General features: G+C 35.1%; 1 protein-coding gene across 22 annotated transcripts in view; it reads left to right on the top strand.

Moving 5' to 3' along the window:
- RALYL (RALY RNA binding protein like) overlaps nt 1-23989 on the top strand; it is a 765327-nt gene that overhangs the window by 568389 nt on the left and 172949 nt on the right. For all 22 annotated transcript variants that reach the window (XM_078352738.1, XM_035276603.3, XM_054246386.2 and 19 more), the window contains one exon: nt 22550-22625. In XM_078352738.1, coding sequence (XP_078208864.1) covers nt 22550-22625 — 76 coding nt within the window. The remainder of the gene's footprint in view (nt 1-22549; nt 22626-23989) is intronic.

Genomic DNA, 23989 nt, shown 5'->3' with positions numbered 1-23989 from the left:
TGGTACCGAGGAGTGGGGCATTGCTATAAAGATATCTGAACCTAGGCTGGGCGCAGTGGCTCATGCCTATAATCCCAGCACTTAGGAAGCCAAGGTGCGTGGATCACCTGAGGTCAAGTGTTCAAGACCATCCTGGCCAACATGGAGAAACCCCATCTCTACTCAAAATACAAAATTAGCCGAGCATGGTGGCATATACCTGTAGTCCCAGCTACTTGGGAGGCTGAGGCAGGAGAATCACTTGAACCCAGAAGGTGGAGGTTGTAGTGAGCTGAGATTGTCCCATTGTACTCTAGCCTGGGCAACAAGAGCAAAACTCCATCTCAAAAAAAAAAGATATCTGAACATGTGGAAGCAGCTTTGGAACTGGATAACAGGCAGAGGGTGGGACAGTTTAGAGGGCTCAAAAGAAGACAAGAAGATGAGGGAAGGTTTGAAACTTCCTAGAGACTGGTCATATCACTATCAGAAATGCTGATAGTGACATGGAAAATGAAGTCTAGGCTGAGGAGGTCTCAGATGGAGATGATAAACTTATTGGGAACTGAAGCAAAAGTCACATTTGTTATGTATTAGCCAAGAACCTGGCAGCATTGTGCTCCTGCTCTAGGGATCTGTGGAAATTTGAACTTGAGAGTGACAACTTAGGGTATCTGGCAGAAGACATTTCTAAGCTCCAAAGCAGTAAAAATGGCCTGGCTGCTTCTAAACACCTATGTTTATATATGTGGGCAAAGAAATTATCTGAAACTGGAATTTATATTTAAAAGGGAAGTAGAGCATAAAAGTTTGAAAAATTTGCAACCTGGACATGTGGTAGAAAAGAAAAGCCCATTTTCAGTGGAGGAATGCAAGCAGGCTGCGTAAATTTGCATAACTAAAAGAAGGCAAGTGCTGATAGCCAAGACAATGGGGAGAAGGCCTCAAAGCCATTTCAGAGACCTTTGCAGCAGTTCCTCCCATTACAAGGCCATATGGCCAGGAGGGAAATATGGTTTCACAATACAGTCCCAGGGCCCAGTTGCCCTGTGCAGCCTTGGAACACTGCTCCCTGCTTCCAAGGTGCTCTGTCTCCAGCAGTAGCTCAAAGGGGCCAAGGTACAGCTTGTGCCACTGCTTCAGAGGGTGAAAAACATAAGTTTTGGCAGTTTACATGTGGTGATAATCCTGCAGGTACATGGAATGTAAGAGTTGAGACTTGGGAGCCCCTGCCTAGAGTTCAGTGGATATATGGAAAAGCCTAGATGTCCAGGCAGAAGACTGCTGCAGGGCTAGAGCCCTCATGGAGACCCTCTACTACAGTGGTGCAAAGGGGAAATAAGAAGTTAGAGTTCCCACACTGAGTCCCCACTGAAGCACTGCTTAGTGGAGCTGTGAGATAAAGGCCACCATCCTCCATCCCCCAGAATAGTAAATCCAATGGCAGCTTGCACTGCATGCCTGGAAAACCCACAGCCACTCAATGCTAGCCCCTAAGAGCAGCCATGACCCAGGGGAAAAAATCCCCAAAGCCTTGGAGACCTATGCTTTGCATCAGTGTGCCCTGAATGTGGGACATGAAGTCAAAGGAGATTATTTTAGAGTTTTAATATTAATGAATTCCCTGCTGGGTTTCAGACTTGTATGGGGCCTGTGGCTTCTTTCTTTTGGTCAATTTTTCTCTTTTCAAATGGCAATGTTTACCCAACTCCCGTACCTCCATTGTACCTTGGAAGCATTTAATTTGATCATTATTTTGCAGGGTCATAGGCAGAAGGGACTTTCCTTTTCTCAGATGAGACTTTGAACCTTGACTTTTGAGTTAATGCTAGAATGAGTTAAGACTTTGAAGGACTGTTGGGAAGGCGTGATTGTATTTTGCAAAATGAGAAGGATGTGAGATTTGGGAGGGCCCTGGGCAGAATGACATGGTTTGGATTTGTGTCCCTGCCCAAATCTCCTGTTGAATTGTAATCCTCAGTGTTAGAGATGGGCCCTGGTGGACAGTGTCTGGATCATGGCGATGGCAGATTTCCCCCTTTGGTGCTGTTCTCATAATAGAGTTTTCATGAGTTCTGATGTTTTAAAGTGTATTGCACCTCTTCTTCACCCTTTCACCTGCTCCATGTGAAGTGCAGGCTCCCCCTTTGCCTTCTGCTTGAGGCCTCCCCAGAGGCATACTAGCAGAATGCTCCCTATACAGCCTGTAGAACTGTGAACCAATTAAACCTTTTTTCCTTACAAATCACCCAATCTGAGGAATTTCTTTATAGCAATGTGAAAATGGACTAATATACCAGGTTGAACAATTTCTGCAAGCCTATTGCTACCAATTAGAATTTTCCTTCACAGATAACTCATACTAGTTGTAGGTGGACCCAGGAAGAATCTGTCTTCTATACCTCTCTGGAATTATGAATTCATACTGGTGATTCTTGTCCCTTTCCACATTCCACTTTACCCTCTCCTCAGTTTCCTTTCTCTTCTCCAGGTAGCATTGGATAAGCTACATGATTAAGTATAAATGCAATAGTGGAACTGACTATCAGTCTTTGTTTCATATTGAAATCCTTAAACTTGAGGAATGTTTTCCCAGGGATATCCTGCCCTTGGCAGGATGTTCACCAGTTGGGTACCACTCTTCTTTTTCGATGTAGAAGTGAAAGGAGAAGATAGTTCATAACTATTGCGTGAACTCAAAAGGCAACTTTTCACACCCCAATGCCTCCTCTTTTACTGAATGGGGACAGAAAGATGAGGAGGAAAGATTACTGATAGATGCCACCATCCAGTAGGTCTTGTGTGGAGGTGGATGGCAAGAATAAGAAAAACAGTAACCACTGAGTACTTATATGCCAGATTATTTTCCAAGTGTTTTACACATATTAATTCATTTAATACCTCCCCAAAGCATTAGGAGGTAGTGCAAATTTCTTTTTGGTGGATGTGCTTAGGTAACTTGCCCAAGTTTACAGTCTTGCAAGAAGTGGAGCTAGAATTTGATAATAGGCATTCCACTTCTAATACCTGGTTCCATGATCAGGTATGGAGCATTGAGGTGCAACTGTCAAGATGACTCAGGAAGAGGGCAGATGTGCAATTTGAAGTAACTGTTGAAATATGGCAAACACAACATAGTATGATATTGGAGAGTGGGTAGATAAGAAAATAATGCTGGTGTGGCCCATCAGATAAAGAAGCAGTCATAGCTCCTAAAAACAGATGCTATATCCCACAAACCAAGTAGTAGTCTTTTTGTATAGACATAGTGTGAAAATCTTTGTTAACTCCACATCGTCTATCACAAATATATACATGAATAACAAGCTGTCAACAGAAGCACCTTCTCAAGGCATCAAAGACAATGATGCATAGTAGTTACTTTAAATCTCAGTAGTCCCCTTTGTTTATATTTGCTGTATCACTGTACCCACATATCTAACAAACTCTACAGCCATAAACTGGACTCCAGTTCAGTCCTGTGATGTCAGATAAAATGTTTATTTTCTAGACAAAACTGGCAAATTGTTGTTTTTACTGGATGAATAGAATTTGCAACATCATATTAGTATGTGTGTGAGTGCTGTGTCTGTATAAAAGTCCCTTGTTGCATGGTGGCGCGTGCCTGTAATCCCAGCTACTCAGGAGGCTGAGGCAGTAGAATTGACTGAACCCAGGAGGCAAAGGTTGAGGTGAGCCAAGACCGCGCCATTGCATTCCAGCCGGGGTAACAAGAGTGAAACTCCATTTCAAAAAACAAAAAAAACAAAGAAAGTCCCTTGTTAAGTGATAAGAAATAATCTGCCAATCTTACATTATTTCTTAATATTTAATCATATATATATTAAATATACCAAGGTGATAATCGAATTATGTGGCCACAGTAGAAATGCAAGAAGATTCTAATTCTATAATATTGTGTCTAAATTTGTAATCCACTTAGTTTAATCATTCTTCACTGCAAATGTTTTGTAACTTGACAGCTATTATAAAAAAAATGGTAAATTATGGCATATTAAAAAAAATCCTCTTACCAAGTGTTCTTGACATTTGACAATACCATTAAGCTAAAAGTATTGAAGACAGAGTTTTAAATCATGTGAAACTGTGGTTAAGCTGAGCTTTTCCAAAAAGGTTTACAGAAAATGTGTTCTAATTTATTGCCATGAACAAATGGAGGCAATCTACATTGTTTTGAATTTTTGAGATTAGTAATATATTTATAAAGTAGCAGCATCATATGTTATCTGTACCAATATATCATGGATTATATCATCCCTGTGGCACCTATTTCTCATCCCCCCCCTGAAAAAAACAATAAGAATATTTGAAATATGAAGTGATAAAATGTTTTGGACAATTTTCTAGATGCCTAATTTCTAAGCAAAGACAAGACATACAGTAAAGCAAACGAGGTTTGAGGTAAGCAGATACAAATGTCTTCACAGATGGCCATCAAAATGAACAGAAAGAGATTGCAGGATCTGTGCACTAAACTACCAAGACAACTTCAGTAAATAGTTTAGAACACATAACAGCCCCTCTATGGCTCATGGTATTAAATCCTAGCACAAACTGCTCCTACAATTGAAAAATGTCCATTTTGCTAGCGTCTTAAGACGCTAGTCATCTCCTTAAGAATAAGTATAGATGACTTCATGCCATTTTTTTGTAGGTATTTTAAGGATCCACTAGTAACACACACACACCTATCTCCCCAACAGCTGGGCTGTTCATATAATAATTTATACAACATCACCTGCTGATCCTGGAGCCTCACTCTGAGGAGAGAAGTTATGCATAATTAATTATATTCATATTTTAATATTCATATTGCTGATTATGATTGCTTGTCATGATTTATTATCCAAACTTCATATGTGAGGCAAAAGCACAATAAAAGATATGTTTTAAAAGGTTGCTTTATTTTTTCATTAGCAGAACTAATTGATTTGTAGATGAGCACAGTTTTCTTTACATAATGGAAGCATATTTTGATTACTCTGTGAATAAAACCACAGTTACTCTTCTCATTTTAAAAAAGTACAAAATTATATGTCTTTTTTGTCAATTTCTTACCTGATTTAGAGACCATGAATGTGGACACACCATTTTTATTTAAAATTCCCTGTTATGCTATAGCTTGCCTCTCTCTTAATTAAACAGTGATAACATTTATATTGACATACTAACAAGAAGAATTTGAATTAAGGAGGAAAAGAGCTTCTGAAAAGAATTCCATATTTCTCCACGTAGATATAAGAAACTAATCTGTTTCTTTCTTAATATGAATAAAATTCAGTGATTTTTTTGATAACCTATGAATATTAGACTATCTGCTATTAATTAAACTCAGGCCTGATAAGATACCAAGCATCAATGCAGCAGTAGATGGCATTACAAAATGAAAGTACATCATCTCTATCTACTGGAATTTCCTTGAGATTCACCTTCAATTGGCAAAAACTAGTTCAGATTTCACAGAGAAAATAATAGAGACCAATTTCTATACAATTTTTCCTATGGAAATATTTAGGTACAGAAATGCATTCAAATTCGTGGGAAAAAACTGCCAATGTGCAGTTTGTGTATCTCCTATATTCATACATAGAGGAGATTATTTATATACTAGTCAATATTTAAGCTGAATTTGGGGAATTCTATTTTAGCTTTGCAGGGGCAATAAATGTGATGTTCTAACACTTTCATTTAAAAGAAGTTATGAGTACTGAATTTAATTCTACTAACATTGTAACCTAAATGTTAGTAGAATTAAAAAGAGGAATGAAGATGGAACTGGGCTACCTGCCATGTAATATAGTGTGGCTACTACATATATTTGGTTTGCTGAAACAAATTAACTCAGAGAGGATATAAAAATGCTTTACTGCAATAATCATATTCAATCTGAAAGACAACATAAAAGTATCTTAGATTGAATGGTTATTTTATTTCTTTAATGAGTATATGTTTGGCTGAAAGTCAATAAGCTTTAAAAGTTTAGAGAGTATATCTACATGGCAAAGTTAAAAACCTATTAATTAATCTGAGTTTCTGGCATGCTTTGTTCCATTAAGTATAGACTTCTAGGAAAAAGCAACATATAAAAGAAGAAACAACAGAGAGAAAAACTAGAGGTTAATTACCTTTGTTGATTTCCAAGTAGTTTTGACAGCTCAAATTCATTAAAATATGTGTAAATATCGATGAATTTATTCTTAGTAAGGCTGTGTTTTTAGAAGTTTTTTCTCAACACTGAGATTTTATTCCATTTATAATCTAAATAAAAGCTGACTAAATTATATTTATAGAAATGTCAGCTTCTCTAAGTGCGCATTCTTATGCTAAAAATATTGGGTGATTTTCTCATAGCTTTCCAATGGAGCTTGTGCATTCACATCAGAGTTTATTTGGTGGATAGGAGTAATACCTGACTAGCACTTTTTCCTTTTCTTGCTATTTTTCTTCTTTGGGTAAGTAAATAAAAACCTTAGGATGATTGCATAAGTTATCTATTGCTATATAACAAGTTATCTCAAAATATCATAGCCTAAAACAACATTTATTATTTCACTATTTCTGTGGGTCAGGAACCCAAGAGTGGTTTACCTGAAAGGTTTTGGTTTAGAGTTTCTCCTAAGGCTCCTATCAAGTTGTTGATTGAGGCTACAGTCATGTAAAGATTTAGGTGGGAGAGGATTATTCTAAGTTCATCTATGTGGTTGCTGGCAGGCCCTGCTTCTTCACTGAGTGGCCTTCCCACAGGGTGTCTGATGACATGACAGCCAGCTCCCTCAGATCAGGGGAGAAAATGAAGGGTAAACACAAGTGCACCCAAGATGAAAGACACAGTCTTTTTATGACCTAATATAGGAAGTGACACCCCATTTTCTGTCATATTCAATTCATTAGAAGAGAATTACTAAGTCCAACCCACACTTAAGTGGAGGTGGTTACATTCTACTTCTGCAAGGAAGGCTATTGTATTAGTTTTCTCTTGCTGCTGTAAGAAATTACCACAAATTTAGTAACTTTAAAGACCCAAATTTAGTATCTTATAGTTCTGTAGATCAGAATTCCAACATAAATGTATTATCAGGGCTATATTCATTTCTGGAGACTCCAGGGAATAATTCATTTTCTTGTCTTTTCCAATTTCTAGCAGCCTCCTGTATTCCTTTGCTTGTGGCCCCTTGTTCCATATTCAAAGCCAACAATGGTGGGTTGAGTCTGTCTCATATGATGCCACTAAGACCTTCTCTTCTTCCTCCGCTTCCAAATGTAAAGACACTTCTGATTATGTTTGAATGCACCCTCTATTAAAGTCTATTTAATTTCCCTTTACTTTGTAATGTAACATATTTAAAGGTTCCAGAAATTGGAGTGTTCATATCTTTGGGGGACTGTTATTTTGTCTACAGTTATCAAATAACTTGTGGATATATTTGTTAAAGCCCCACAGTAATCAGTAACTGTTAAATAATGTATTTAGAATCATCCTCCTGCCCAAATACACACATTCAAGGTCCACTCCCTTCAGAATATTTATTAAAGTCTAGTGAGCACTCACCCAGGAAACAAACTGCCTGCACTAGTTACTCAGTATCCAATAGAGATGAACATCCATACCTTTCTCTTTCTCAGGCATTTATGGTTGCCCAGATAAGTAAGATAAAATTTCTATCCTGAAGTAGGAGAAAGTAATTGGGTGTAGTTTAAGAAATGTATATATCTGGAGTCAGAAAGAATTTGTTATAATCTGGGTTTTGCTAGAATACTGGTATGTGGCCTTATACAAGTTACTCATCTCTCTTGCCCAAGGCTTTCTTACTTATAAAATGAGGGAAATAATGCTGATGTTGCACAAATATTGTGCAGATTCATAAATAATTCAGAAATTATTTTATCTTCCTCATTGTCCAAAATCTATTGTTTTATAAAATGACTGCTACATTGATACTGTTACATATCTATGATCTTATATTTTTCTAATTCTTGTGGTTACTGATAAGCATTATCTTTTTTAAAACCTATACTAGACCCTCCACCAGTGATTTATATGTCTCAGCCCTTTGAGACAGGTACCCACTTTAGACATCAAGACTCTTTTTTGAAAAATCACATATTGCTCTGCTTGCCTATCTTGTAGGCCATTACTAGGCATAATAATTCTTCTAAAAGTTTTTCAATACTTTATTCATAAACAAGCCCCAAGATAATTTATCCATATACTTTTAGATATTCTTTTTTAAACTAAAACATCTCATTGTTACTAAGTATAAAAATAAAAATTATGAAACTGATGATGTTATTTGTGAATGATACTACAAGTTTAGTTTAAAATTCAACATTAAAGATAAAATTAGATTTTTTCCAATGTTGGTATAAATACAGATTTGGGTGGAACAGAGCAAGGTGGAAAAATAATGTTCTTAGTAAATTAGGAGAGCTATAGAACAGAAATGTACCTGAAGTTGGTTATATTATACAAATAATTTATAGTTGCATGCAAAGAGCTGTGATATTCTACCAGTTTATACAAGCTGAGATACAAGTATCACATTTTACAAATATTTTATATATACACAATCACGAAAAATACAAAAATTTTGGTGATAATCTGATATTGAGTCAAAAAGAAAATATCAGCATATTTCCACAGAATCTATCTCTTTACTGCTTATCACAGTCGGATTTTAGAAATGTTTTCATTTACCATAGAAAGTATTTACATTTTACTTACATTTTATTAAAATTAGTTGGAAATCTCTAATCAAAATGTTCAGCAAAATTCAAATTTTTAAGTTTGTAACTAATTTCTCTTATTAAAAGTAAATCTCATGAATGAAAAGACAAATTTACTCTCACAAAAGCAAAGAAAGTAATAAATAAACATCGAGAGATCTAAAGGAATACAAGGTTTAATTTGAATGCCAATTATTAGGCTCTGAAATATCTCAACTTGAAGAAAAGTTTTTTAATGGAGCTTCTATTTATAATTAGATAGTTATCTTCTGTACCAGAATAGAATGAAATTGAGAGTGCCTATAACTGTATGACATCTACATTTGCTGAGACATTCAGAAGAACATTAAAACATTTTTGACAGATTTAATCATAGAAAATAAGTTAAAGAAAAGTACTCTGTAATGAAGGTAAAAAGACTGCACTTATAAAAATATTGGGACTGAAATATATATACATTTCACTATAAAATAGAATAGGAAATCTCTTCCATGTTATTTGTAGTGAAATATTGCAAACTTTACTACAAAATAGAATAGGGAATCTCTTCCATTTATCATCTCATATCATAACTAGCTCTGAGCTTATCATTTTCCTCAGTACTTATAAGGGGAAGTATTTTATCAATCAAAAATAAAATACAAGGCAAAGTCATTTGAGGAAAGTGGTCAAAATGTCAAAACTAGAGAAAATTCAACTTTGAAGACTTTCAAAATTTTATGAAAAATTAAAAATAATACAGAAAAATTATACAGAAAAATAAGTGACCAGGATATGATAGATAAGTCAAAAAAAAACTAAGCAAAGTGTCTGGAAAATTATTCAGTTCATTTATATTTAATATTCAGATAGTCAACCTAAATTTGTTTTAATTACACTTTAGTCTAAACATGTTTATTAAAAGAACTTTAGTTTCAAAATATTTTTGATTACAACTTTTTATAGAACCTATAGTAAAAACCAATGATAATTATATTATCCAATAAAAAAAATTATAATAGTTTTTATAATTTAATAATTATATAATATTAATAATTTAATTTCCCCTTTTATTCTAAAATGACCCACATAGATACTAAATTGCAAGGTCATCCTAACTGTGTGTATTATTCTAGGGTTATATACTTCTGTCCACATGAAACACATTTAGCTTTCTAACATTAGCTCTGGCACTTCATTATATTTATGAATCATGGAATACCTTGCACAGCAGCCTTGGTTTTTTAAATGTGGAATACAAAGTCTTAACAAAAAGGACCTAAGAAAATTAAGTCCCTATATACACATATGAAAAGAGAAAAATGAGAAAAGTTCATGACTCCACGTTTTACCTTCCACAGCAATGTTGAGTCATGGAAGCTCAGATAATACACTCATTAATTTATTGATTTACTCATTCCCATATGCAACAAACACTTATTAAGCTCCATCTATGAGTCAAATATTGTTCTAGGTTCATTGAATATATTTGTGAGCAAAACAGGCAAACATGGGAGGGGGTCCAGCAATATACAAAATACATAATAAATTTTAAAATAGCATTTAAAATAGCATTGGAGTTATAAATCCTTTGGAAAACAAAAATTCAAGAAGGGTAATGGGGCTTATGAGTGTGAGGAGTGGTAGGGAAATTACAATTTGCAATATTAAATAGGTGAGAAAGTGTCATTTGAGCAAAGATTTGGAGGAATTGAGAGAGTTAGCTATGCATTATCTAGGGAGAGAATAGGCCAGGGGAGAGGAAGCAGCTACAGCAAAGGGTGGCGACACACAAGGCAGGTTTCAGATGCAGCAAGAACAGAATGGCTAGAGAGGAATACAGAGTCAGTAACAGAAAGGAGGCATGAAGGGCAAGAGAGGGAATGCAGTGGGATAGAAGACGAGATACAGGTGGGACACTTGGAAAAACCTCTTAACACTGTTGCTTACACAACAGCTAGAAGATTTTTTTATCTCACTAAATGTTTTGTGTTCTTTGTTTTAGCTTAGCTTGGCTTTGTTATTAAATATCAGATATTCCATTTCTCCTTTGGTGAAGGATCTTAGATCTTTTGTATTTCCTTGATTCCTTGCTCTTTCAAGTGTGCATTCTCAGTCAAAAGAGCTCTTTGAAGTTTTGCTGCCTTTATAGAATTCTTAAGAATCACATTTAATTTAATGGCTTTTTACTTTATATATGTTCATAGAGACTTTATGGAAAAAATCTTTTTGAAAATAAAATCACTAAACATTTGGTAGTTTCCCAACAAATTATATGGGCCTGGCCATAAGCAATGGATTTTTTTAATTAGAAAGTCAGCTTTATCTACAGAATATGATGTTTGGAGAACTGAACTCAGGTTCCTGGCATCACTGATTATTAGTTGCATTACCTTGTGCAAATAATTAAGACTTTCTGAACCACAATATCTATAAATGGGAATCAATAATAGGACCCACACCACAAGATCATTGTGAGATTTTTTTTAAATGTCTGTGAAAATTTGATCAACTATTAAATGATATACAACTGTTAGCAATCATTATCAATGCATTATTCTATTCTAAGCTTTTAGAAAAGCATTTTTCAAATGTCTTTCCTGGAAACTTTATTCTTCTGCTCAGACTTCCTAGTATTCTCTTTTCAAAACATCTTAAAACAATACTATATTTAAGATATAATTGAAAGAAAGGATTTAAGCTAAATGTGTTATATTCTAGGGTTGTATATACTTCTCTCCATATGAAACACATTTAGCTTCCTAACATTAGCTTTGCATTTCTTTATATTTATGAATTATAAAGTAACTCGCACAGCAGCCTCGGTTTTTTAAAATGTGGAATACAAAGGACCTAAGAGAAAATGAAGTCCCTGTATATGCATATGAAAAGAGAAAAATGAGAAAAGTGAGGGAACAAAGAAAATAAATACCAAAGTCTTGGGGTCTCATTTGCTTCACTGAGGTGAAATCTGAGAGCTCTCAAGGAAACGGATGATCCTGACTTTCTGTTAGTTGAATTTTACCAACAGAATATTCTTTAAGGAATGTTTTATCCTTAAGTATGAAACTAAATAAACTCTTGGGATGCAGTGAAATTAATAGTGCGAAGTCTGTTCACTAAGGAAAATATATAGCTGAGTTTTTCACCATGTGATTTTTAGTCTTGATTATTATAACAGTTTTTTTCACTGTTGATGTCAATAGATCACTGAGTATATAAGTTAAATTTTAAGCAAAGTTCTAAACATATTCAGGAGGCTACTGGTGAACATTTATCTGGATTTTGTTATATTCATTTGGTTCTATAGGCTTTATCTCTTCATAAAACATGCCACCCTTCATTTTTAAGTTTTATAGAGAGAAAGATGTTTGTTTATGGAATATAAAAAACATTTTTTCAGAAAACTTTTATTCAAGATAACAAAAGACACAAAATAATTTTTTAAATCCAAATTACAAGCTTTAGGAACTAAGTAAATACAAACTTGTTAATTACCTGCATTATCATTTGGCATTTGCTTTGTATCCTAAATAAAATGTGCTTATGTTCTCAGCTAAAAAATTTAGCTGCTATAAATTAAGCATGCACCAAAGGTACAAGGATTCCTCAAGTTTCTTGGCCACTTATGCTTTAAGGCAAATCAAAGGTGTTTTGACAATAGCTAATAGAACAAATAAACAAACAAAAGAATAGAGACAGATCTCTATGACTCAACTGATAGAGCTGAGGCTTTTGCCGAGTTTCCTAGTAGGTGTGGTTTCATAAAACATAACACTAGAATCCGTGTCTTGGGAAGAAAACACCTCATATACCAAGAACGAACCCAGAGGGTGTTCTCAGTGATAGTTCTCAGTGTACTGCCATGTTCCCAAAGTATGAAGGCTACATCTTTACTATGATGCTTATTACATTTTCTATAGTTAGGGGCAGGTTTGCCTATCTCTGTGATATCCTTGAGCACCCAAAACTGTTCATGTTTGTTTACCCATATTTAGCATGGTACCTGGCATGTGTTGTATGTTGAAATAATCATTTGATCAGTGAAAATGAACTGTCTTTGACATTTTCATTTTCTTCATAATATAACCTTTGAATGAAATATACAATAAATATAGAAGGGCATCCAAATATATGTGTACTTTCTTTCACTTCAGTTTCTATTAAGGAAAAAACAGTCCAAATCTAAATAAGTCACATATAATGATCAAGCTTACCAAATAACTGGTAAGAAGTTCAAGTTTCCACTTTGATTTGCCCTTGCAGACACAGCCTGGGAGCATGGAGAATTTTCTGGTAACAAATGGGAATCTGGCCAACCAGTGATCTCTACATTAGCATTCTAATAACCAGAGGCTAACGTGCAGTAGTGCTGTGTCAGAACTAATTTATGAAACTAGGTCCAAAGGCTCATTAAAGTGGTCACAATTCAGTGACTGCCCAGTAAAATTAGGCTACAGTTTCATTCTTATAACAGTGAATATTTTAACATATATTAAGGACACACTTCAAGTGTTAAAGCTAGCTTTGATTCTGTGAAGGGAAAAACAACATTAGAAAGCTATTTACTTTTGTAGAAAATTGGCTCCAATCTCAGATTTTGGCTCAAAGTGCTTCAAATGTTCATATTTTAGAGCCCAGGGTGGGCTGTACTTGAATTTGAAAGTCTGGTGCATTTTTTTTTTTTTCCTCAGAGTAAAAGCACTGCTGTGCAGCCCTTGTAAACCACAGGGTGGTGAACCTACCTGGCCAGTAAATTGCAGGCAGCACAGTTGGGAGTTGAATTTTCTTCTCCTCTGCTGCCAGACAAATCTCCCTACAGCATTCCTTTAATCATGCATCCTCTCCCATGATGCCAGAGTTCCTGGAGATGAAGAGTGCATTGCTTTACAGGCTGCTTTCCACAGCCAAACTGAGTTTGGGTGCATAGAAGGTGCGACATTCAAAATCTTGTGAAGAACAAGGAGAGGTAGCGGGGAAAGTTCTAGATTGGGAGTCTGCTGGTAACTCTCAGACAGTACTGTCTGCTGCTGGAGCAGGGTATCCTCTCTCTCGCTGGTTCAATGCTTGGCATATGGGCTTTGCTCAATAGGAAAGGTGGTTAGAGTGAACTGAACTAACAGTGCAAATAGGAAAACCATTTAATTTATCAGTATCTCAAACATCTCTATACACAAAGTGGGAAGAATGGCTCCTGCTGTGCTTATATCACAGAGTTGTTCTGGGAATCTCAACTAATTACTACAAAAACACTTTTTGGTGGTATGATGCTTATATTTGGGTAATGTATGGTTATGTCCATTCACTTGTCAAACATAAAAGACTGCTTTCTTTATCTCCTGAATTTTTATTCAATGGAACAGTAATGAATTCCTAAATCTTCTAAATGTGAAAAATAAAAAATGCGGAATGACTTTTCCTGGCTGTCTGCATGCCATGGCTGAATTATTTAGACTTCTATTTAAGCCTGAGTGAGGGAAAAAAAAAAAAAACCTCTAAGAATAAGGATTTGTCTTTTAACTAATCATTTCAGAAAAATATTTTTTAAAGATTTTTCCACAATTAGAAGATACCATTGATAATGTGCATGTCATATTACAAATTAGATATCATTTCCATATCAAAGTTAAATATCTCTGAAAAATGACAGAGCCAGCAGGGATTGCTAGTTGTAGGTTAAGCTGCACATGTCAGCTTAACAGTGTAACAGTGTAAATTACATTTAATTTAAAAGACTGTATTAACTTTTAAAATGAGGGTACTACAAGTTGAATCCGTAGCAAATAGATGAATGTAAAATGTTTTCCTAAATATGTCAGGGTATCCATAAAGCAGTGTTCTGGAGAAGCCTTGATTTGTTGAATGCTAATAGATATATCATCCAAAAATATTCTAAATTCATGTATATGTAAGAACATTTGAGTTAAATACAAGTGTGTGTTTCTCTTTTTTTGCAGTTTTATCTGTTAATTTAAGTGTAAATAGCCAAGAAAAGGACCTAATACAGGATTACTAACAGTTTTACTATGATAAATTTGTTTCACAATACCTAATAACACCTCCCAAAACATTGTTTAGATAAACACCACTTTAGAAAATGTGTTGGCAAAATGTGCTTGGTTAGATTCACTGTAGCCAAATATAGACATGCCTTTTGGTCTGTATAAATTTTATTAACCATAGACTCATTGAGCATCTATTGCATAAACAACAGTGTGCAAAGTTCTGAAGGGCATAAGAGAAGCTGAGTGAAATTATGACTGCCCTTTAGAAGTCCATAGGCAAAGGGCACCCGTACTCAGTGTCATGGAAATGGTGTAATAAAGTAGGTGCGAGGAGGGAGAGTCACAGCTATTTGGGTGCAGAATTGAAAGTATCTTCCCAAGAATCAAAAGTATGACATAATAGCCGTTGCGATCATCTTTAATAGTATGCTTACAAGGATTGGTCAAGTAAACATATTTACGTGGCTGGTTATTATTTTGGTGGATGACACTTTGGAATAGTACCCATCTCCGTTTGCTTCATTTCATTTGCCTCAAGTCAGAATAGGTTCAGCTCATTGATTTTTTTCAGTTCTGTAACTTGACAGTTATTTCTGTCACGGTATTACAGTATTGCTTATTCAGTTTTAAAATAAAGAAGAAAAGAAAATTGGTTAAATTTTTGAGAACAGTTAATACATTTTTAATTAACTTACTGTGAAAAGATAGTTAGTAGCCTGATAGGATATTTTTCAAATGTTTGAACCGGAAGTTTAATATCAGAAGGATAATTTTGGAACAAATTGTACTTTTTTATACTTTTTTCATGCTAACTTGAAATTTGAAACTTCAAAATCGAGATGGGTCTGTGCTGTACTTACAGAGAATCATGACAAAATGCAAATAGACCTTCTCCCTTCAAGTGGGGGTGTGCTGTCACCAGGCATAAATGAACCACAAGTAGAGTTCTCTACCTATGGCTGGTTCTCTTCTGCTTCATCCGTATGGCTGGAAAGGAGAGAGGGTAGCTAGCTCCTCCACACAGGTGTGATGTGTAGCACACCAAAACAGAAATAGCCTTATCAAAAGAATTCATGTAAATGGTGCCTATTTGGTTTTCTCAACCCTCACCCACAAGAATATAATTCTAATAGCCAAATAGCAAGGTGGACCAGCCTAGTATATAGTCACCTATAAAGGTACTTCTGCACAATGACTAAATATTTAACTAGGCTTTTTGGGATATGCCAAAAGCATTTATTGAGAGTGATTAAACCCAAATCATTCCTTGAAAACAATTTAAGAGCTCCATACATTAATATTTTGCATGAATGATTTTAAATCCAGAAACCAAAGAAATAACACCTCACTTTTTATATCTCAATGTTTTACTACAAAGCCCCTCACTTATGAGAGTGTAGAAAATTGAACCTTGATCATTCTTCCATTTACTCTATTTTGTGAGTAACTTACACAGTTCCAGGATAATCAGGGCACAAAACCTCAGGAGATTTCTCTGTTGGTGACTGCAGAGTTCCTGCTAGGATGCCATATTGTGTGTCTGGTCCCTTCAAATCCAAAAGCTCTTGAGGGATGAGAACCTAAGCCATGGTTTCCAACAGAGCCGGATTGTTCTGAATACTCGATTTGATCTTGTATTTACAAAGTTCAATACAAAGGGGATGCTCACTCATTCAGATCTTGGCAAAGCTTATGTTCACTATAATTACCTGATCTCTTTGCCCACTGTACTCTCCTCCGTGGAATACTTTCTGCCCCTTTCACTCTCCTCCCTGTCAACTAAAACTAGGCTTTAGGTGATAAAAAATATAGTACTGCACAATATGTGAATATGCATACAGATATTCTTCACTTAGGATGGGGCTACATCTCAATAAACCCATGGTAAGTTTAAAATGCTATAAATTGAAAATACACACGTGTGGCTGACTCGGAGCTGTGGCTCACTTCCACTGCCCAGCAAAGTGAGGGAAGTATTGTTTCTACAGAATGCAAATTGCTTTCCTATCATCAGAAACTCAAAAATTATTACGTTGAACTGTCAAAACTCTGTGACCATCTGTATTTAAGCATAAATTTCCATACAACAGAAAGAAAATTCTGCATTTGAACACGCTTCAATGTTTACAAGTGACAAAGTATTTTCTTTGGCATTTTTTAATACCTTTGAAGGGAGGCTACTGTGTGGAAATACTGAGTTTAACAATATTCCAGGAAAGGTTTTTCATCTTACGAATATGCTGTCAGGCTCCTAAGTGTGTCTTCAGAATCACTGACAGTATATTATTTTTTAAAACAAGATAAATGCTGCAATATTTTGTCAATAGACTTAAGTCTCAAGCTTTTTATAATTTTGCATGTTTATTTTATGTCATCAAGTCTAAGCTAGAAATACATAAAAGATGTCTGATAATATTTTCATGGGCATGCGCCTCTACCATCATTACGAAGCTTAAAAAACTTGTAGAAATCTGTGTTTATTTTACATGCTTTTTTGGTTACAACTGTGTCACATCTAAAACATTCAGACATCCTCTAACTTGGCTGTACTTTATTCCAAGTCACACAAGAGTCACTGTCTTCATGATTCATTCTTGGGTCTTTCCTCTACTCAGAACCCTAAATTATATCTCACTCAAATCAGATTTGAAGCTCTAAATGGAGTTTCTAATGATCTTCTTACACCCAATAACATATTCTCCTTTCTTAAATATACCAGCTTACAATCTGCTAAAACCACTTGTTCACTGAAACCTAATGTCTCTGGGCCCAGCCAGGTGGTTCACACCTGTAATCTCAGTACTTTTGGAGGCCTAGGTCAGCGGATCACTTGAGGTCAGAAGTTGGAGACCAGCCTGGCCAACTTAGTGAAACCCTATCTCTGCTAAAAATACAAAAATTAGTCCGTCAGGGTGGCAGACACCTGTAATCCCAGCTACTCAGGAGGATGAGGCAGGAGAATCTCTTGAACTGGGAGGCGGAAGTTGCAGTGAGCCTTGGGCAACAGACAGAGACTGTCTCAGAGAAAAAAAGAAGAACCTACTTTCTCTGATGTAAATATTTATCAACACAAAATTTACAATTTTCATCCTTATTTTTTTAATTCTTTATTAGTTATAAATTACATACAGAATAAGTTATGAGGAATAATGGTGTAATTTGAAGCCATGTTCTTATCACCCAATTATCACCCAATTTAAGAAATAGTACCTTACTATTAACTTTAATTTCCTGGATGTTGTTTCCAAGTCCCATGTCTTTTCTACTCCTTTAGAGATAACCTTCATCCTGGAGTCATTGCTTCTCTGCCTTCTTTCTTTAGGAATCTTTTTATTTCCATAGGTTTTGGGGAACAGGTGGTATTTGGTTACATGAGTAAGTTATTTAGCGGTGACATATGAGATTTATATGCACCCATCACCTGAGCAGTATACACTGAACTCAATTTGTAGTCTTTTACCCTTCACCCCCTCCTACCCTTTCCCCCCACTCCCCAAAGTCCATTGTATCATTCTTATGTCTTTATATCCCCATAGCTTAGCTCCTACTTAAGAGTGAAAAACATACAATGTTTGGTTTTCATTCCTGGGTTACTTTACTTAGAATAACAGCCTCCAGTTTCATCCAGACTGATGCAAATGCCAGTAACTTCCTTTTTATGGCTGAGTAGTATTCCATCACATATATATACACCACAATTTCTTTATCCACTTGTTGATTGATGGGCTTTTGGGCTGGTTTCATATTTTTGCAATTGCGAATTGTGCTGCTATAAATATGCATGTGCAAGTATCTTTTTCGTATAATGAGTTATTTTCCTCTGGGTAGATACCCAGTAGTGGGCTTACTGGATCAAATGGTAGTTCCACTTTTAATTCTTTAAGGAATCTCCACACTGTTTTCCATAGTGGTTGTACTAGTTTACATTCCCCTAGCAGCATAGATGTGTTCCCTTTTTACCACATCCACACAAACATCCATTATTTTTTGATTTTTTGATTATGGCCATTCTTGTGGGAGTAAGGTGGTATCTCATTGCGGTTTTGATTTGCATTTCCCTGATAGTTAGTGATGTTAAGCATTTCTTCATATGTTTGTTAGCCATGTGTATATCTTCTTTAGAGAACTGTTTATTCATATTCTTAGCCTACTTTTTGATGGGATTATTTGGTTTTTTCTTGCTAATTTGTTTGAGTTCTTTGTAGATTCTGGATTTTAGTCTTTTAACAGATGTACAGATTGTGAAGATTTTCTCCTACTCTGTAGGTTGTCTCTACTCTGCTGACTGCTCCTTTTGCTGTGTAGGACCTTTTTTTTTCTAGTTTTATCTTGTATATTTTTATCCTTATACAATCTGTCATTCAATTTTGCAATTTAATTTACATGAAAGAATTTATACTGCCAGTATTTTTCCAGAACATTATTTTTGTTCAGTGCTAGGTTTCTGAGTTTATTAATGTTTCCTATGGCTCTAATTCATTCTCTCTCTCTCTCTCTCTCTCTCTCTCTCTCTCTTCTCCCCCCACCACCCCCCTCTCTGTCTCTGTCATTTCTCTACTGTTGTATAGTATTCCTTTTTGTAAATATGCTACCATTTGTTTATCCTATTAAAAACACAATGGATATTTGTGGGTTTTTTTCCCAGAAATCTTTTCAATTCCAATGTACTACAATCAACACACTTGTATGTATCATATGGTACACATGTGCAAAAGTTTAAGTGCATACTTCCTGGATCACAGAGTTGAAAATTTTAAGTTTATTAGAAACTGCCGAATTATTTTTCAAAATAGGTTTTTACCACCATAAACTTATATCTGCATTCTACGCACATTCTAATTGCTCAAAAATGCCAACACTTGATATTATCAGACTTTGTAAGCTGTAAATTCAGTGGGGTTTATTTGTATCTCACGGTGTTTTAACTTGCATTTCCCACTACTAATGAGCTTGAGCATTTTTTCAAGTGTTTATTCCCCATTCATATTTCCTCTTGTGTAAAGTGCCTTTACTAGATTTTTGCTTCCTTTTCCTAATAATGCATGAGTTTCTTATATATCCTAGATACAAATCCTTTGTCAAGCTCATGGTTCTTTTCACTGTCTTTATGTGGCTTTTGATGACCAGAAATTCTTAATTTTGATAAAGCAGAATTTATCAATTTTATATTTTAAGGTTAATGATTTTTTATGTCTGGTTTAAGGTTATCTTCCCACACTCTTAGCTTATAAAGATATTCTATTTTGTTGCTTTCTAAATATTTTATATTTTTGCCTTTCATATTTAAGCAATAGTAATTGATTTTTTTGGTATGGTGTAGGTAGACGTTCAATTTTATATTTGTCCTTGTGGATAACCAATCATTTATTTAAGAACCAGTCTTTCCCTCACTGATCTGCTATGTCAGCTCCATGTGGTATATATGTCAATTGTAGGCATGTACAGGTTTGTCATATACCCATGTGTATGTGTTTCATGGTTCTCTATTCTGTTTCATTCGTCCCTTTCCCATATTTGTACCAATTCCATGGTCTTAATTAGCACAGCTTTAAAACAAATATTGATTAGCAACTTTACCAACTTCAGACCGTTTTTCCAAGTGTATCATGGCCATGTTTGGTCTTTTTCTATTGTATAAATTCTAGAATCAGCTTGTCAAGCTTCAGGCATACACATAAAAAATGTTGGGGATTCATTGGAATTACACAGAATCCATAATTATCTTGAAGAGAACTGACATATTTATTATATTGAATCTTCTAATTTTTCTGTTTATGTAAGGTTACTGTAAGATTTTTCAATACAGTTTTATAATTTCTTCCATTAAGGTTTTTCAAATGTTATAATAGATTTACCCTTAGTACTTTGTCTTTTATAATATATAAATAATATACTTTAGACTATATTTGTTGTATATGCATTGTTGTATAGAGATATACAATTGAATTTTGTACTTTGCATTCAATAAACTTACTAAACTCTCTTATTAATTGTAATAATCTGTGGACGCTTTACAATTTTTTATGTGAACCCATGTATCATCAGCAATTAGTGACAGGTTTATTTCTTCTCTCTCATTTCTAAAATTGCTTTCCTGTCTTACTGCACTGACTAGGACATCTAGTACAGTGTTATATAGAGTTGAATATAGTGAGTGTCCTTTTAAGTTCCCTTATCTTAAAGCGAATGTGCCCAATGTCTCACTATTAGGTATAATGTTTAATACAGACTTTTGTGTGTCTTCTTATATTAAGTAAGGAATTTGTCTTCTCTTCCTAGTTGCTAAAGATTTTTGTCACATATTTGTCACGCATGTTGAATGTGATGATTATTTGTCTCATATTCTTTAACCTGGGCATAGTCATCTGTCTCCACTGAAACACAAGGATGTGAAAACTAAAACTTTTGTTCTGGCTGCAGCAAATATCTTTAAGAAACAAGTTAGGCACAGTGTTCTTTTTCTATTTGATTTCCTATTTCCACTCAGGTGTGGGATATTCTTCAAATCCCTTACTTTCTTGCTAGTTTTATGTTGCATTTTTTAAAAAGATACATTCAAATTTTATCTAGAATTTTTGGTTGTTTTCAGTGGTGGATAGCTCAGTACATTTGGTCCACTGTCCAAGAAATAGAATTTTTCCCTTGCCTTTCTGTCAAAATAATATCCCTTATTTCTTGTAGCTCATCTCCTTTAGATTTCCCTTTCTATCATCATTTGGAAATTATAACTTTCTTCAATCTAGTTATTTATATTACTTTCCAAACCTTCTCCACCCAACTTTCCAATTTTTTTAACAGTTTTATGTATTTCTTTAAGATTGAGGTTGGTCAATTGTATGAATAGACTGTTTTGTCACATACTTAAACCTCTTTGTGTCTATCTCAGAGACGATAATATTTTCAGTTCATGAAAGCAAAAATATGTGCTCTCTTCTCCTTCTGACCACCTTGGAATTCTGTAACTGCATATTCCAGTTGCTGAGTGCATTTTGTTCTTTCTTTAGTAAACATTGTATGATTTATGATCAAATCTTTCTAGCTTCCTTTTCTATATAAATGGAAAACATATCATGGGAAATTTAATAAGTTCTCCTATGAACAGAACTATATTTCATACAAATGTTTATGCATACTGAAAAATTCTTAGTGGAAATTGAAAATCAGAAGGATATTTCATTCTCTTTTTGTTTTGTGAAGCATTTCTGGCCGGTCGCAGTGGCTCACACCTGTAATCTCAACACTTCGGGAGGCTAAGGCAGGAGAATTGCTTGTGGCCAGAATTTGAGACATCCTGGGCCTCCTAGCCACACCTCCTCTCTACAGAAAATTTAAAAAATTAGCCAGGCATAGTGGCACATGCCTGTAGTCCTAGCTACTTCAGAGGTAGAGGAAGGAGGATTGTTTGAGGCCAGGAGTTCAAGGTTACAGTGAGCAATGATTGTACCATTGCACTCTAGCCTGGGCAACAGAGCAAGACCCTGTCTTTTAGGAGAAGAGGGAAGCGTTCTTGATTCTCCTCACTTTATTTAATGTTTTGACTGTTTATAGTACTCATCGTTTTCTAATATGGATATATATTTGTTATTGATTATGTTTGTTTCTTACTTTCTTCCCCCAGTAGAATGTAAGTTCCACAAGGGCAGAACCATAATCTGTTTTGTACATGACGTATTCCAAACAGTGCCTGGCATAGTGTAAATGCTCCATAAATATATGTTGAATTAATTAATGGTGTACAATATTTGCATAAACAGCAAAAAGAAAAAGAAAAGTTTATGATTTACTTTTCTCAAATGGTTTGATATTTTCTTAATCAGTGCTGTTTTATTTTATGCTTTCAGATATTAACATGGCAGGAGAGCCCAAACCATACAGACCAAAACCCGGAAACAAGAGGCCCCTTTCTGCACTTTATAGGTAAGTAAATAAGCACCATTTTATTACATATATTAGTGAAAGTTTCTTGTAGTTTTATAAGGCAATATAACTTGTAAGGCATCCACTATTTTAAATAATAATCCTTATTAGAATAAAGTACAACAAAATGTTGTTGGTCAACATGTAAATATATCTTGCTGCATTGGCAAGGATCTCAGATGCCTAACCTTCTCATATCTGCTTATGTAATCCTTCTACAAGATACTTATCTAATAAAATCTAATAAAAATTACTAATGACTCTACCTGAGACCTGGTTGGAAAGGTCAATGTCGGTTGACTCTCTCACCATATATATATATAGAGAGAGAGACAGAGATGGAATCTCTCTCTCTTACCCAGGCTGGAGTATAGTGAACAATCTCAGTTCACTGCAACTTCTGCCTCCCAGGTTCAAGTGATTCTCTTGCCTCTGCTTCCTGAGAAGCTGGGATTGCAGGCACCTGCCACCACGCCCAGCTATTTTATTTTGTTTTTTTATTTTATTTTTAGTCGAGATTAATTTTTACCATGTAGGGCAGGATGGTCTTAAATTCTGACTTCAGGTGATCTACCCACCTCAGCCTCCCAAAGTGCTGGGATTACAGGCATGAGCCACCATGCCCAAACTGTGGTTGGCTATTAAATGCATCCCATGTACTGTAGATATTTTACATATGTCATTGAATTTAGTTTTTACAAGACTCTTGCAATGTATATATTCCTGTTCTCATATTGCAACTCAAGAACCTGAGATGCAGTTTCTTAGAGATTTTTCTCAGGGTCACACCACTGACTACCAATGGTGCCAATACTCAAACTCATGTCCTCTGTACGTTAAATTCTTTCCATTCAATCAATCAGCCTTCTTTATTACAAAATACATGTTCCTTTAATGCTCATTTTTCCCATACAACAAATGTAGTTCTTCTCTTCTCCAGAAAGACAGATCAAGTTCCTTTAACCTTTCCCAAAGGGCTTGGGTCTGAGTCACTTAACACTCTGGTCTTTCCTCTCTACATGCCCCAATTCGTTACTGTCTGTATCTATATTGAGAACCTAGATGGAGAAAGTAGACCAGATGTAACACCTTTGTTGTTCTGTATATACTTCTATTATGTTAAGTGGAATTGAGTTGATTTGGGAAAAAGTACAAGAGTAAACTTATATAACTTTTAGTTCTTTAAAAACAGCCACTACTGAAAAAAATTATGTTCTGCTGTTAAACCATATGTCCCACTTCATGTACTTTTGCCATTAGTTTTTGTACTGTAAGTGCTGACTTTGTGTCCATCGCTGTTAAATTCCCTTTTGTTAGATACAGCCAATTGTTCCAGGCTATTGAGATCTCCTATCATCCAATTT

This window comes from Callithrix jacchus, chromosome 16 (genome assembly GCF_049354715.1).
Source record: "Callithrix jacchus isolate 240 chromosome 16, calJac240_pri, whole genome shotgun sequence".
Lineage (NCBI taxonomy): Eukaryota > Metazoa > Chordata > Mammalia > Primates > Cebidae > Callithrix > Callithrix jacchus.
This window is presented reverse-complemented; position numbering and strand designations above follow the sequence as displayed.